Source organism: Danio rerio, chromosome 12 (assembly GCF_049306965.1).
Source record: "Danio rerio strain Tuebingen ecotype United States chromosome 12, GRCz12tu, whole genome shotgun sequence".
Lineage (NCBI taxonomy): Eukaryota > Metazoa > Chordata > Actinopteri > Cypriniformes > Danionidae > Danio > Danio rerio.
Window position 1 is genome coordinate 9,190,201 of NC_133187.1, and position 16,596 is coordinate 9,206,796.

General features: G+C 38.9%; 1 protein-coding gene across 47 annotated transcripts in view; it reads right to left on the bottom strand.

Annotated features, from left to right (window-relative positions):
• Positions 1–16,596, bottom strand: part of jmjd1cb (jumonji domain containing 1Cb) — a 229,500-nt gene that overhangs the window by 49,345 nt on the left and 163,559 nt on the right. For all 47 annotated transcript variants that reach the window (XM_009306514.4, XM_073918201.1, XM_073918202.1 and 44 more), the window contains one exon: positions 3,178–3,283. In XM_009306514.4, coding sequence (XP_009304789.2) covers positions 3,178–3,283 — 106 coding nt within the window. The remainder of the gene's footprint in view (positions 1–3,177; positions 3,284–16,596) is intronic.

Sequence of the window (16,596 nt, forward strand, 5' to 3'; positions counted from 1 at the left end):
TTGTCCATACAACAACCCTGTTGGCCAGAGGAGAACTGGAGCGTCGTTTCTCCCATGTTTGTTCTCCACCTCTGTCAACTAGTGGAGTTTTGGTTCTTTGCTACTGCTGCCTCTGGGTTGCTTGATTGGAGATTGGAGATTTCTATGCTGGTTAGAACTACACCAGAATTTGCTAAATCTGCTAAATTGGATATGCTAAATCTGTTTGTGAAGTGTGATATCACGCGAAGCGGCTTTCGGGGCCAAGCGCTCAATCAAACTGTATGAGAAGACTCAACAAATGATAATAATAAATGTTTACAAAGCACGGTAATACTTTTAAAAATCCCGATCCCAATATATATCAATGGCTAATACCCGATTACCAGAAAGTGATTGATTTTTTATAAATTGTTCAAATATTGGTGTCTGTGATGCAGCATGTCCTGATGTGTGTACACAATCATTTTATATAAAATTCACTTTAATGTGTTATATTAAAAAGTGGTCATAAATGAATATTTTCTCTATTCAAATAAGTAGCGGCACAACTTTAGCGGATATGTTCTTCAATCTAAAATTTGGTAATGGTTTTATTTTATGTATAATTTTCTAATCTATGTAAAGCTGCTCTCACACAATCTACATTGCAAGTATTGCTATAGGTAAGGCTGGGCGATATGGGAAAAAAAAAATCTAGGTTTTTTATAAAGTTTGACCTATTCATGATTTTGATTTTTTTTTTATTGTGTCACTAGTCTTCTCAAAACCTTACAACAACAAGACTGAAGTAACATTCTCTTTATAAGTAATTTAAAAAACCATCTGGTTAAGGAACATTGTATGTTTAATGGCCATGTCATACAAAAATCGGTCAAGGAGTAAATAAATGTAAAACAAATTCACGAGTTAAATAGCGTTGCTGAAGATTTGAATAAGAAATATTAGTGTAAATATTGCAGTTGCAGGAACACAGAGGTATTTTTTGCAAGTTTTGCTGAGCCTAGGAAAGATTGGCTGTCAGCTCGGCTTTGACTTTGTCTTCTGATTGAATGACAGGTTGTAATGCTGCTGCCTTTTTCTTAAAAAGATACAATGGAAGAAAAGGACTGAACATGGAAACTGTAAAGCCTAATTTAACCCAATGTGTGAAGTTGTGGACGTATAGCAGGAGCAAATACAAGAATCAGATGTGTGTCTAATATAAAATAATACATTTAATCTATTTTTCTTCTTTCCCCCTTTTAAATATCGATCATTGTATGCGCTTTGCTCCACTCTCTGTATTATGCTGCCTGATCTGTCTGGTTTTCAACTAGGTCCGCTAAATGACGTCATGGGGGCGGGTACTTTCATTTTCACTGCTACAGTCCCTCACCTCTACTCGTGTTCAAAAGATCGGCGCGGTTTTTCACATGGCAGTCTTTTACGTCCTTCATACATGTTGAGATCGAGTTTATCGACTTGATGAGGGTATGTCTTGACAATCCACACCGACGTGCAACAAGTAAAATCCTACATGACTTCACGCTTTAACAGGCAATCAAGCAGGTCGCACACCAGAAGCGCCATGACACGGGCCGCACATGACAGTTTAAACTATCACACACCAAACGCGCACATTCGCATGATATTTAACATGAAACTAATCAGATGGGGCTCTGTGGGCTGGCTGAAATATGAACTGCTTCGTGAATCATGGCTGGGCTGCGCCGGTGTGTGTATAGAAACCTGTTTAGAATTCTAAAATCCATGGCGCTGCGTGGTGCTGCGCAGCCCGTCGCCGAGAGGCGCTTCTGGTGTGCTTTCTGCTTCATACAGAGAGTGGACCAAAGCACATTGGTGCCATTATAATGTATTTAATATATATATATATTTTTTAAAAATCGCGATTTCTCGATTTGATTCAAAATTAAATCGTCTTAAAACGTAAATTCGAATTAATCGAAAAAATTGGAAAAATCGCCCAGCCCTAGCTATAGGATGAAAAATATAATTAAAAAGATTGATTTAAATATATAAAGATGATTTGTCAACCCAGGATGCATCACCCATACATGCGCTTACATGTACACAAAGACCAAGAGACGACGTCGGCAAAAAACCCCCACAAAACATAAAAATTTTCTTTTCTTTTTGTACTTCGTTTCCCCGCCAAAACCTTTGGCTTTGGGATACTTTCCATTCTGCCCTTGTCAACTGCCAAGTTCAACAATTATCACTAATTGTGGGCCTGGAATTTTGCTATGGACTTTGTAAACAAGACCTTCTGCCAAGACCACAACAACAACCTCTGCCTGAACTAGTCAGGTACATCAAGCGGTCTGCCATATTTACAAACCACATCGGGATTTGTTGTTGACTTTTCGGCACTCATATTACTTCTGTGATGTGACACACGTCCAAGTGAAAAGGAAGGGACTTTTTTCATTTTGGATGCCAAAAACTTTGCATTCTGTAGCAGAAAGGAGTGAGAACTGAATGTGAGCTGGCAGTCAGTTTGGGAAAGATTATTCCCTTGCTGAAACCTTGTGAGCAGGAAATGGAGGCTGAAGGTCAAGCCAACATCACAATGGCAACATTTCTTTTTTTAAATCTATTGTTATTTGCCATTATTACAATTAGCACTACAACCTAAATACATAGTGCACAATAAATATTTTGTTGTTCAACAATTTAATCCCAAAGCAAGTAATCAATTGAACAACAAGTGAATAATTTTATCACAAATTAAGTCAAAAGGATCATATTTAAGTTAAATCACACAATGGTAGGCTCACATTACTGATGATGTAATCTAAATGACACAAGATTTAAAAAAAAAAGAGGAAGAGCCTTTAATTATCAATTATACTGCTCATTTACTCCCGATTCACACAGGGCTTCAGCGTCAATGTTTGACGGAGGATGTGTCTGAAGTTAGGACTGACGCGATCGTCATAGCAGCATCAGCCAATGAAATTAGTTCGCATTAGGCTACATTCTGAGAGTGTTTGGATAAAGTGATCTGATTGGCTGACGCTTCCATTGGCGCTTGAAATGTTAAAAAATTCCCAACTTCTGCAGCTAGCAACATGGTTGAAGCAGCGCCGAAGAATCCACAACTGTTTACCTATTCAAAGTGAATGGGAAGCGTTGACGCTGACACCCCATTTGAATTGGGATGTTAGAGCAACTGAAGAAATGTAAACATCTTACCTTGCATAAAAATTTCCTGAACTTTTTGGTCTTTCACCCAGGCTTTCACTTCTTCATGGAGATGTGGATAGTCCCTGAGAACAGGACTTAAACTGTCCACTTCATCCTATAAGAAACACAAAAACATAAAAAGGTTAGCATAACACATTCAAAACTACAAGAACACAGTGCAAAAATTGTAACAGTTTAGCTGTAACGAATCCCCCGAGAAGCCATTTTTTTGGTAATTATTGCAAAATAAAGGTAAATGTTGTAAAACAAAACAAACTGAGATTAAGCCACATTTAAAATTGCTCAGTTCCACTCTTTTCAAGAGGAATAGGCAAAATCTAAAGTTTCAAGTGAGAGGGAAAATAATCTCCAGGTAGATCACAAAAATTCATCCTATTGACTCACATAATGGCGCTTGGTTTGAAAGTGACCTCTATGAAAAATTTCCATCCGATTTTACAAATGTGACCACAACCATGTGCTATGAAACATGAGAACACATCTCTTCTGAGATTAGTTGTAAGTAGTGGTGTAACGCATCACAAATCTTATGGTTTGGATCACATTATGGTTTTTTAGTCACGGATCTATAGTCACATTTTTACGCGTCGAGTTAAATGAATATGACGGTGATTTTAATCTTTACCATAAACCTTAAACTGTTATCCCAATACTTTTTGGACTGTTGGACTATTGGACTGTTTGTAAAATTCTAACTAACTCAAAAGACTAAAGACTGAATCTCTTTCTTGATTTTTGCATTTTTCAAACACAGATTTGAATGCAGCGATTCAAAAGATTAGTAAACATATGCAATAATAATCATTATTAATTTATGTTGTGTGGGTGTTCAGATCCCGACCTTTTAATGATTAATTCGTGCAGCTTACACTAAATGCATTAATGCAGGCTAAACAAGCAGTGACAAAACATCTTTAATAACCTAAGAAACCCACAACATCTCAAATAACTTACCACAACTTCTTCTGTCATCATAACACTACAGAAATGCCTAAATGCTTTCATACATGTGATTTGAATGACACGATCATTGCGATTGTTCCAAGTTTAGAGTTAATCTTCAAATATAAAAATGTATTAGCCTAATCTGTGTGTCACGTGTGTGCCGAACCACCATGGGTTGTGATCTGTACAAATCACGGATCAACGGTGATCTGTTACACCCCTATATGTAAATCTAGGATTAATCGCAAGTCCCGTCACTTAAAATGACAATTCTGAGGTGTCGTTTATGTTTAGCAAAAAACGTTAAAAGTGGTAGAAAAGTGTAAGGTTAATAATCCAAACAAACCCCTAGCCTTAGTGCAAACAACAGTAATACGCTTTCCAATCACTACTAAACGCTTCCTGTCGCAGAGAGATTTGAAGGATCTGATGAAGGCCAGTGACCCACAGAATCTGAAACAAGCACAGGAAGGTTCTCACACCTCCTCATGCACAGCAACCCATACATTTCCGCTTCGCAGGAGCCCAGCAGTCAAGCAGATGTGTGTGTGTGTCTGTGTGTCACGGTCTGGAAGGGTGAGAGGGATATCCGCCCTGCACTTCCATTAATTGTTAATGGTGATGAGGAGTCGAGAAGGGGGGTGGGGGATTGGGGGGCTGACAGGAGCTCTAGTTATTTACACAATCACACAGCAGGCCTGATGAACACATGAACTGAGCCCTGGAAATACCCCGCTGCTACCACACACACACACACACATATACGTACATACATACATACATTACAGTGTAAACAAAAGCCTATGCTGCTTTGGTGAGAGTGCTGGTGAATGACAGCACATGTCAAAATCTTAGGTATTTCAATGGGACCCTATTCTACATTTGTGCACATTTTATATTTATATAAAATTATTTTGATAGTTCTATTTCTAGTCCATGTAAACTTATGGATGCACCAATATGGAATTTTTGACTGATACCAATAAGCGATAAGTTAATTTGGAGGCAGACAGTCGATATGTTAACCAATAAATATAAATATGTTTGATAAATATAAATTTGTTTTATATTTTAACATTTTTGCAAACATATGAACTGCTCATTTTATTTTAGAACCCTTAAAAACTAAAAAACATAAATAAATAAAACCAAGTCACTAACAAATTCAAAACAGCAGTAAATAATAAAAAAATATTAGCCAGCTAGCACGTGAAGTGGTTCAACTAGCAGAAATAATACATCATTCTTTGCAGGGGTGCCCAAAGTTTTTCTTAAAAAGAACCAAAAACCATACTTGACTGAGGACTCAAGCAAAAAGCTAAATGTACAAAACCATATGATATTAAATTTGCCATGGGTAATTTCTTAATAAATTTGCTAATATTTAAAAATAACAACAAAAAAAAACTTTGCTTAAAAACATATTAATTAATGATGGAGAATCATTTTTAAACCTTTTATAATGAACATTTTACAGTAAAAACATAAACAATCCCATTTATAACACAATGGAGTTCAATGCTGATTACACCAATCGAGCTGCTCCTGCCTTTCCTTGATTTGCTCGCCGATGTCTTGTGCATCTGTCACCTGACAGTATTTACATTTTAAAAGTCTGATTTATTTACAACATTTAATTGAATCATTTAAATTTTAGTTTTTTTTTTTGGAGCTTCTTAATAATATATATATAATTTCCGTTCTCCCTCTCTTTTCAGATGGGATGGTGGGTCAAACCAAAGGTTACCGAGGGCCAACTTATATTAACTCTATGGTATGCTCACACACAACAGGAAAGAGCAAACATGATGCATCTCATGGCTTTACTTGTAAACTAATGCCTTGTTCTAAACATGGTAAGAGCTGGGAATTACAGAAGTGAAATGTCTTACCCCCGACTTCGATGCATTGTTCAAGCAGTGTTTCAGATGCTATTTCTAGGTAGGAAGCAGAAAATAAATCCTAATTCCGAGCTGTCTGGAACGCAGCGTAAGTGTTGCAGTAGTTTGTCTTAATAAGATAGGATTGCATCATCAGTGTGCCTAATCCTAGGTGAAAGTAAACTGCTACATCCTACTCTCCCTAGTGACAACCATCACATTACTCACACACACATACACACGCCTTCTCTCCAGCTTCTATTTTAAAGCGAGAGCCTTGCAGGACACATTATTTATTTATTGCCCTGCAGGTTTCACGGGGCACTTCTCTCTCGGTGGCATCCAAGAACAGAATCTGTTAGGACAGCCCGGTTTTTTTCCTGGGTCTTCCACTTAACAATGAGAATGAGCTTTTAAAATATATTGAATTTCCAAATGTTTCCAATCAGGATTCTAGCAGGAATGTAAAGCATTATCAAATGAATGTGAATAAGGACAATGAGATTTAAATCAGAGAGCGAGACGTGAGCTCATTCCTGAAGTCTGGTCAAGCACCTTCAGCAGGAGCTGTAATCTCATCTCTCACACACACCCCCTTGGTGAAGGACGGAGCAGATGCACTTTTCTTTCCATCCCCCCACCCCCATTCTGCACCGGGCTGCCATCCATCACTTTAACAGCAATATGTTCCAGGATTTTCCACATGGCGCTGCGGTGGAAGACACTGCGAAAGCAGGGTGGTGCTCGGCACAGGGGGAATAGGAAAGTGCTTCCAGATCCAAACTCTGACCCAGATAAAAACAGCTTCCTTCCCCTCTCTCTTGCTCTCCGTCCAGCAGAATGGAGCCTGGGAACAAGGCTGGGGCGTGGTGCTCCAACTCTTTCTCCAGCCTCCGTCTCCATGTTTCCCACAAACAGTCTCTCCGTCCAACAGCTGCTCAGAAGTGTTCCTGGCTCTCCATAGGAATCACGTTTCAGAGACATCTTGTTCAGATCGTCCGTGTGACATGTTTCATTCATATTTGCCGTTCTAAATTGTGTCTGCCACTGAATAAATACCACGATTCGGTACTTTGCAGACCCATAAGAATGTGCCATAGGGCGCTTCTCGTAAAATGACACCGTGATTCCTAATGAGGTCCAGAATCCATGTCTGCGCACCATCTGTGTTTGTTGACAAGCTGATGCTGATCGGATGAGACCGGGATTTCACACGGGCTAGAGACAGAGGTGGTATAAATACGGTCATAGAATGCTTCCTCCGATTGTGCAATTACTTCTGACAGCTATTAAACTGTTGGTTAGTGCTTTATATATAAACTGGAAATTAAAAGATAACAATCAAACCTGTTTCATGGGCATTCACTGATGGAATATTAATAAATAAAACTAGAACACTGCAATTATGTAGTTTGGTGATTCCCAACCATGTTCTTGGATTACCCCCAATATTATCTCCCGTGTCTGACACACCCATCTAATGAGCTGATGAAAACTAATGAGTTGGGGAATTCTTTCAACCTCTCATAAAATTCCAGGATTCTTAAGCCTGACAAACTTTGCTGAGCAAAGGTAAATGTGATTTTACAGCCTTTTACTCTCTGTCCAAAAATGAGCTTTTGATCTGAACAATCATAGCAAGACTTTTATATGCAGTGACAAGCCAGAAACTCTGACACAAAGTATTGTCAAATAAATGGTGGAAAGAGTGCTGAAAGCTCATATTAAAGTACAAGTTCCATTACTCCCCAAAAAAATGTAGTCTGAGTAAAAAGTGCCAGTTCTAAAATAGTACCTAAACCATGACTAAAACGTAGCCTAAAAGTACTCAAGAGCAAATAAGATTGTGAAAATAACCTAGGGTCAGAAATAAAAAATGTAGCTTACTGGGGTTGTGCCGATAGACGATGCCATCGGACATTGCCGATGGCCGACAAACTTTATCGTGATCCACAGTCCTGCCCCACATTTATATTGATATATAACTTTTTATTTGCATGTCATCTTATATTGGCAATAATAGTCATTTTATGAGCTGTGATAAATGTTACAAATAGCTGCCGCTTGCACGGATGACAGCATTGTGAGGATTAAATGAAGGATTATACAGCACCTCTCACGCTTAAAATGTGTTGATTCCATGGCAAACGATGTAACCTGCAAACACCGTCCCACAGACTTTACAGTGAATGGCTTTAATCATTTTCATAGCGGACTTGAAACACTGGAAGTCTTTCATCCACTCTTGGAAAAGTTATAATGGCGGATTACCATTCAGCACATGATCACTAATAAGATGTGCCATTATTAGTAACTTTAGTTAAATCTGTCAGTGTTATTTTCATTCTCTCATCTTCAGCGCTTTACATCTGATATTTAACAACCACCCCCACCCCCGCCAATGAAGACGATGCCATTGCGATGTTACACATTAGACATTGTACGATGCCAAATTGGTCAACATCGCCCAACCCTATACCTTACATCAGATTCTTTTAAGGGTGTTTCTAAGTGCAAGTTGAACTAATTGCAATTCACAGACTTTACATTTAAAATGTGAGATTAATCACATTACATTAATTTATCCACCTATAATAAGCAGACATGAATGCATTTACATGTGGAGCAAAATCTGTGTAACCCCAGGGCCAAAAATTTAATAGTGTAATTTGTTAACGCCTTCAGACTGCATGATTTTAGCCCCGATTTTGACTCAGCGACAGGTTTTGAGAAATTGGGGTGCTCGTTCAGGTGAGTAACAATCACACAGTGTGTATTATCAAAACCCGACCTGAGAAAATTACCAATGAGTCGCTAGCCTGTAGATATTTGGCATGCTAAATATCTGGACCTGTCGACGATTGAAATGTGTTTTGATTGAAAATAACCCCGGCGATCACCTACAGCCAATGAGAGAGCAGCATACGCTAGTGTGGGTATCTGCAGGTAAGCTGGAGGCTGAGGTAGGAGTTAAAAGCGCTCATTTTTAATTTTATTGGAACCCAAAAAATTGAGAAATAACTAGTTTAAATTTGACAGGATCATCTGTGTCTGTTTGACATGTCATCTGAGCAATACCACAACCAGGTTGAATACGATAAAAGTTGAGGAAAAATTGCTAACTCCTTTTAAAAGCCAGGTGAGGAAAATGAGTACATTTTCTACCCCACTAAAGGCTTCTTTCTCATTATGTAGTGAAAAACAAAAGATATACTACGTGACCTCACGTTGTTTCCATGTCACTTCTCGCGCGTATTTGGTTGTGAGATGTAGTTTGGACAAAGTTGTCGGTGATTCTTCCTATTGTAAAGTCATGCAGTGTGAAACTCCCTGTTGCCAATCCATCTTGGATAAACAAAGCAGCAACAAAACACTACCGCAGAACTCGCCATTAGGTTATGGATTTTGAATCCTGTCTAAACAAGCTGTGTGTGTCCAGTGTGTGCCAGTCTAATGCAGCACTTCAAAAACACATGCAGTTTGCCCATGCATTTGAAAACGTAACATTCTGTAGTGCACTTAGGGCACACTCACACTATGCTATCCTGGATCGTTTGAGAAGTGTGAGTGCTCTGAATCAGGCTCAAGGCTGATTTATACTTCTGCGTCAAACGTCGGCGTATGCTACGGCGCTGACGCATAGCCCTTCGCCGTGGCCATCGCCGGCACTGACGTGCACCTCTCAAAAAATGTAACTACACGTCGCAACGACGCGTAGCGTAAGCTCTGTGATTGGTCGGCTTGGTAGCGCTGACGAGTCTGGGCGGGACCGAGAGCCGCGCGAATGGCGCGAGCGATTGTTTACAAGTGTGGAGTCCCGTGAAGGAGCTCCGGATTGAAAGTTTTGTTTTGTGTTTACCTCATAGTTAAAGTTGTTGCACGTCCGCCGGTTCCTGCCTTAAAATGAGCGAGTTTGAGCCACTTGTACATCCCGGAAGTGTTCAGGAAAAGCAAAACAGAAGAGAAGAAACTCGACACAGAGGAACATTTACACCTCACTGCCAACTAGCGTTTCGGAAGTGTTAATGCAGACCGACAGAGACAGCGCGCAGAAGTATAAATGCACAGCCACGCGCGTTGCCTGCACCGTGGGTTACGCCGGTCGCCTGACGCAGAAGTATAAACCAGGCTTAAGGCACAGTTCACTTGGCCGGCCCTGGCCCGTTTGGAAGAGGTGTGCCAGAGCGCGGTTCACTTGGGCTCAATATGCTTGTAGTGTGAGTGCAAAGCATGCCTGAGCTCGAAACTGAAGATGAGACTTGACTTTTAAGGGACTGTTTCATATGGATTTCAATAGACGCAAACTGGAGTAGATTAAAGATGCAAACCCTTCACTGCACCACAGCTGCACCTTTAACAAACCTCCTAATACCTGCAGCACAAGGACTTGACGAGGACATGATTGTTTATGAGCGTCAAAAGTGGCTGATCTGTTCAGCGAAATATTTGACTGTGTGTCACTGCATCCCAAACGACTCAAACAATATAAGTAAAGAAATCTCCACTGCGCTGAACGAAAGCGCTTCTTACTAAACAGTGCATCATCGATGACGTTGGTATGCTGAGGCGCGAATGCAATGTTGAGTGCGGGCTGATGGGGAAATGGGAGGGGGGACAAGCGTGCTTCGGGCTGGTTCAAGGCAACTATGCATAGTGTGAGTACGCCCTTAGTTATTGTTTAAGGTCATTTCGCAATTACAGTAGGCATGCATCATCTCATTAGTAAAAACACTCTAAACAGTCTCTTGGTCATGTAACAATTTTCTATCTTGGACATTTCAAATGCTTCCACACTGCACATGTTTGCTGCATTTATAAAGCATGTTTAAAACAAAGACATACAGTATATGATGTTATTAAAAATATAAGATTCTCTAATGTGCGAAATCCAAATCAATATCTAGTCTAGTCATCATAGACAGAGCAGCTCGGGCCGTTACTGTACGTCAGTGAAATTAACAATGTGTTCATTAAGAATGAATGAAGTCCCATTACTGTCCCGCTCCACATGACTGAGTGCTCCTATTAGCATTCCACTGCTTCCTTCACATGCCTCTCTCCGTTGCTCTTTTCCTCTGTCTTTGTGCACACAAAGGGCAGACGTGTTCCTGATCTGTCCCTCTCTGAAGAGCACGGCTCCTGCGTTACTGTCACTGTGTCCTTTGAAAATTCATGACTAGAGTCCAAAGCACGTGTCAAGGTGAGACGAGCCAAATTTACACCACTTGTGTGACGAATAAGACCTGTTCGATCATGTAGAGTCAAAATCTTGGATGTAAGCCTTAATATAAGCACGGAATAGATTCTTTTACCAACAATTTGACCAATTTTGCTTCCTAAGAAGTATTTTAGGACTAAAAAGTGCTTTAAATTGATTCCGAATGATGTTTCAGTCATTTCTGACAATTGAAATGGTCAAAACATGCAAGGGCAAACACAAATACGCCATATTACCCTGCCTAACACAAAATCACAACCTATTTTTATTGAAATAATGAAGCCACGCATCTCAATAGTAGCTATATGAAGTGATCCGTGTTAAAAATACATTGTTGGCATGATAGACTGGCGAGTGAAGATGCAGGACGGAGTGTTGCCATGGCAGTGGGCAGCGTGGGGAACTGACACAATGCTTGCATCAGTCAGAGGTGTAAACAGCGAACGAGTGCACAGAGACAGGATGTTCCTTCCAGCGCTCTACAAATGCTTTTTTTGCAGAGATGACGCATTCAGAGGATGATTCATTGTGCGGAGAGCTGGAATGACACGAAGAAAGATACCATAATAACGCTATTATAGCATTAATGGTGACGTCTTACAACAGAAGCGTTCATATCTGGGCAATTAACTGCTGGGAAAACGTAAAAAACGGGTGCGAAAACTCAGTGGCACGTAAAAGCTTTTGTTGAGGGGCAGACGATGTGTGCGCTCTTGTTGCTATGGCAATACTACATACGTGACGTGTGTGAGAAAAGCTTGTTGCTGGGGTAATGCAAGCATGTGTGTGCTTTTATGTGGGTTTGAGTTATTTCAAGCTAGAGCTGAGCCAATGAACGCTATTATATCGAATCGCGATACAATTTCTGTCAATAACAATGATAAGCTCTGGACTTTTTTACTCTGTATTGATCTAAAAGCCAATCACCTGGCAGAAATGTGCAACAATGAGAATCTAGAAGTGTGTTGATATTAGAAATATAGTGAATTTTTGGCCACTGAAAATGTATTGACCGAAAATGTTATGCCATTTAATGGACCCTCAAATTTTTGTGGCTTCGGTCATTGTTGGGGTACTCTTAAATCTGGAAGCATTAACAACTTATATTGAAATATATATCGTTATCGTTGAATATGGAAAATAATTATCGAGATTGCATTCTTACCATATCGCACAGCCCAATTTTAATCAATGTGTTTTAATGCGGTTACATTTATTAATTCGATACAGTGCGGATTAAATCATTGTGGAAGCTCTTGCGTTTTACATATACATGCTAAAACGGTAGCTGTCTGGCGTGAATGTGTGTAAGTGTATGGGGGAGGGTAGTCAAGCTGTGTGTGTGAGTGATATATGTTTCTTCATTAACAGAGAGTACGCCTGTGTGATATATGTTCTGCTTTGCTAAATGCAGGCTCAGACAAATGAATATTTTGCAGCAGGTGGGATCAGGTATAAAGCGCTTGAGTAATTTTACTTGATTACGGTACAGTAGATATTCAATATTATGGGGGTGTTATTTTTATGTACAATTTAAACAGACTACTTGAACTTTTACTAGAGTACATTTCTGAGAAACAAAAGTACAGTACATTTTACTCGTTGACTACATTTACATGGACATCAGTAATTAAATTAGTTTTGCCTCAATCAGAATAAGTCAATATTAAGGTGTTTACATGAGTTGCTCTTTGAATGTTTCTTTCATGATCCCGTTTAACAAGTTATAGCAAATAATTTGATTAACATCATTGCGTCAACACACTATCCACGTTTCTTCTGAAGTTTCAAGTAATTTCTGGTGTTTCATTTTTAATCTGTTAACTTTGACAGCAGTTTGGCACTTTCACTTTTTTTCAGGAACATTTCATGCATGCCCCCCTTGACGAATGAGATATTGGATGAGTGGAACTGCTTGGAGAGTGTTGTTTTAATGGAATTTGATACTGGCGTATGGGGGAAAAAAAAACTCTGCATTTCGTGATGCAGGTGTCTGTGGTCCTACTGACTCGGTAGGTGCAGAGAATAGTGTCAAACAGCCGTATGTATATAGAATATCCTGTCGCAAATGCGGCAACTACACGACGGTAATAGGTTGACTGCAATGTTTACATGTCTGTACTGCACACAAATTACAGAGTATTGTCTTAATCATATTAAAATGGGATTATTGTTGTTCATGTAAACATACTCATTGTTATATTATTATTTCAACTTAATTATTATTTTAACTTAAAATGCTCTACTTTAGTTTTTCATCTTATAATACATAAAGTGACATATTTTAGCCTCAGTTATACCTTGCATTAGTTATATAACTTGCTTAATCTGCAAAAATGTCTATGGATTATTTTTTTTATTATCCTTGTAGAACATCTTTGGGTGTCCCGTATATTTGAATTACATGAGGCGAAACATTTCTCCTTAACAACATTGTGTTTACTTAAAGTATACAGTGCTCAGCATATATAAGTACCCTCACAAATCTATCTTTTAAATTCATATGTTTACTAGGAAGCTATACAATATTATATTTGTGCATGTACAGTTGAATTATTAGCCCGTCTGCTTATTTTTTCCCTCAATTTGGGTTTAACAGAGAGTGTTTTTTTCACACACATTCACACATTTCTAAACATAATAGTTTTAATAACTCATTTCTAATAACTGATTTATTTTATCTTTGCCATGATGACAGTACATAATATTTTACTAGATATTTTTCAAGACACTTCTATTCAGCTTAAAGTGACATTTAAAGGCTTAACTAGGTTAATTAGGTTTACTAGGCAGGTTAGGGTAATTAGTTATTGTATAATGATGGTTTGTTCTGTAGACTATCTGAAAAAAAAATTGCTTAAATGGGCTAATAATTTTGTCCTTAAAAGGGCTTTCAGAAAATTAAAAACTGCTTTTATTCTAGCCGAAATAAAACAAATAATCTTTCTCCAGAAGAAAAAATATTATCAGACATACTGTGAAAATGTCCTTGTTGTTATTGGACATCAAAATAACACTATCCTTAGATGCTGGCTAGACATTAAGTTAAACCACTTACTACTCTTGAGAACTTTTGAAAGGTCTACTTTGAGACATATTTACAGCAGATACTTTTACTCTACTTGCACTACATTTTTTGACAAGTAACGGTACTTTTACTTAGGTATGATTTAAGTACTCTTTCCCCCACTGATCATCTTATATATTTTCTGCTTTCCAAATGACGCATCAGAAGCATTGTTTATATTTATTTATGATTTTAACGCTAAGGATTTTTTCTACTGGGCCGATTGGGCCAGTGGTTGAGATTTCTACTTACCCTGCCAAAGTTTTCACTGGCCCCACCAAAAAAAAAAAAGTTAATAGCTATTTCTTAGCCACATATTTTAAATAATGTGGCAAAATAATGTCTGTGAATCTAGAATTTAAACATTTAAAAAAATGTTAATAATGTATAATGAGCAAAATTCTAGATTTTATTGAAACGAAAGAGCAGTATGGAAATGTGCTGGTGTTATATTGCAATTCTAAATTATTTTAATAAAAATGACTTGCCAAACTGACAACAACTTTTTTTTTTTTTTTTTGTACTCATGTAATTGTCTGCGTCCAAGACTTTAGAAACAGGTGTTTTCTTTAAGCCTCATAGTTTGATGTTGCTGCCATGCTGCCACCTTTTCGCTGTACTAGTTGTTACCAGGTTACGGGAAAAAATAACGTGCTCATCGTGACTGGCCGATAGGGGCCAGTCCCAATACTGTTCACTGTCCTCAGTATCTTTCACGCTGGCACTGGGCCACTGGGCAGTCCTTATTGTTGAGCCCTGTTATAACTAAAGAATAAATGAATCTATTTGATATTTATTTAATTCCTAATTTAACTTGTTTTCAAACAAATTAATTAACAATCTATTTATTTAAAATGTGAGTAAAGATATTAAATAAATATGCACATCACTGCATAAAATGTGCTAATAATATTATTAAAGTATACCTGTATTTGCTTATGTCTTGACGTGTGAATACAGACCATGACAAAAGTCTATACTGGTAAACCACTGATTATGTTTTGATAGTGTTAAATTAACCCCATTCTGTCACAATCAGCACTCACATCATCTCAGAAGACATAGATAAACATTCAGAGAATCCTTAAAATGTAAGTGCAAACCCTTCTGATATGCTTGAACAGAGCTACCAGAGACCGACAGCACAGGGACTTGGTGACCTCCAGTGCTTTAATAGCTGTCAGTGTGAATGTACCTTAACAGCCATGACAGTAAACAAGAGCATGTTTCATTGTTACACAAAGTTCTCAAGTCCTCTACGCAACTGCACTGCAAGTCAGAGGTCAAATTCCTCCTCTTCCATCCCACTCAAGGATAACCGAATACAAATGCATGCCCAGACTCGGGCCTCGCTCATTAATGGAGCCCACAGAGAAGAATGAGAATAAGTGTGTGGAAGTCTCTTCCAGTAATGCACACCATAACAGCACTCCTGTTTTCTGTTTCTCTCGCTCTCGACCGGCTGGCCTCACACACACAGAGCCTCAATTGTTGCGATTATGCCAAACAGATTCCTGGGCTCCAGCCCCTCCTCCATCTATCCATCCATCCATCCCTGGATCGGACTGAACTGTGGAAAAGAAAAAAGTCTGTGAAGGAGAAAAGAGGCCAGGACAGGATGCGAGGAAGCCAGCTCATCACACTCCAGCAAGCAAACGGCAAGAGTTCCCAAGCACTTCCAAGGTCAGACACTGAATATTTAAATGGGGGCGGGGCTTCTGAATCCAGAACAGGCCGGTGTGTTGGAATGTGTCAGTGTCCTGTGAGAGTCCCAGATACTGGGTCACATTTCAGGGATTGAGGAATATTCATTTTCAAGACTGTGGTTGGCGCAGTGAAGCACCTGCCAGTGAAACACACTCATGTTCTAGTGAGTTGTGTTGTGCTCTAATTTCTATATCTGCCATGACAACCTAACTAAATATAATCGGTCACACTTTGCAACAAGGTTTCATTAGTTAACGTATTTACTAGCATGAACTAATTATAATCAATACTTGTACAGCATTTATTAGTAATCATACCTCAACATTCAGTAATGCTTTATAAACATCCAAATCCATGCTTGTTAACATTTTTAATGCACCACAAGTTAACATGAGGCGGCACGGTGGCTCAGTGGTTAGCACTGTCACCTCACAACAAGAAGGTCGCTGGTTTGAGTCCTGGCTGGGTTAGTTGGCATTTCTGTATGGATTTTGCAAGAGTCTCCCTGTGTTTGCTTGGTTTTTCTCCGGGTGCTCTGATTTCCCCTACAGACCAAAGACATGCGCTATAGGTAAATTGGGTAAGCTAAA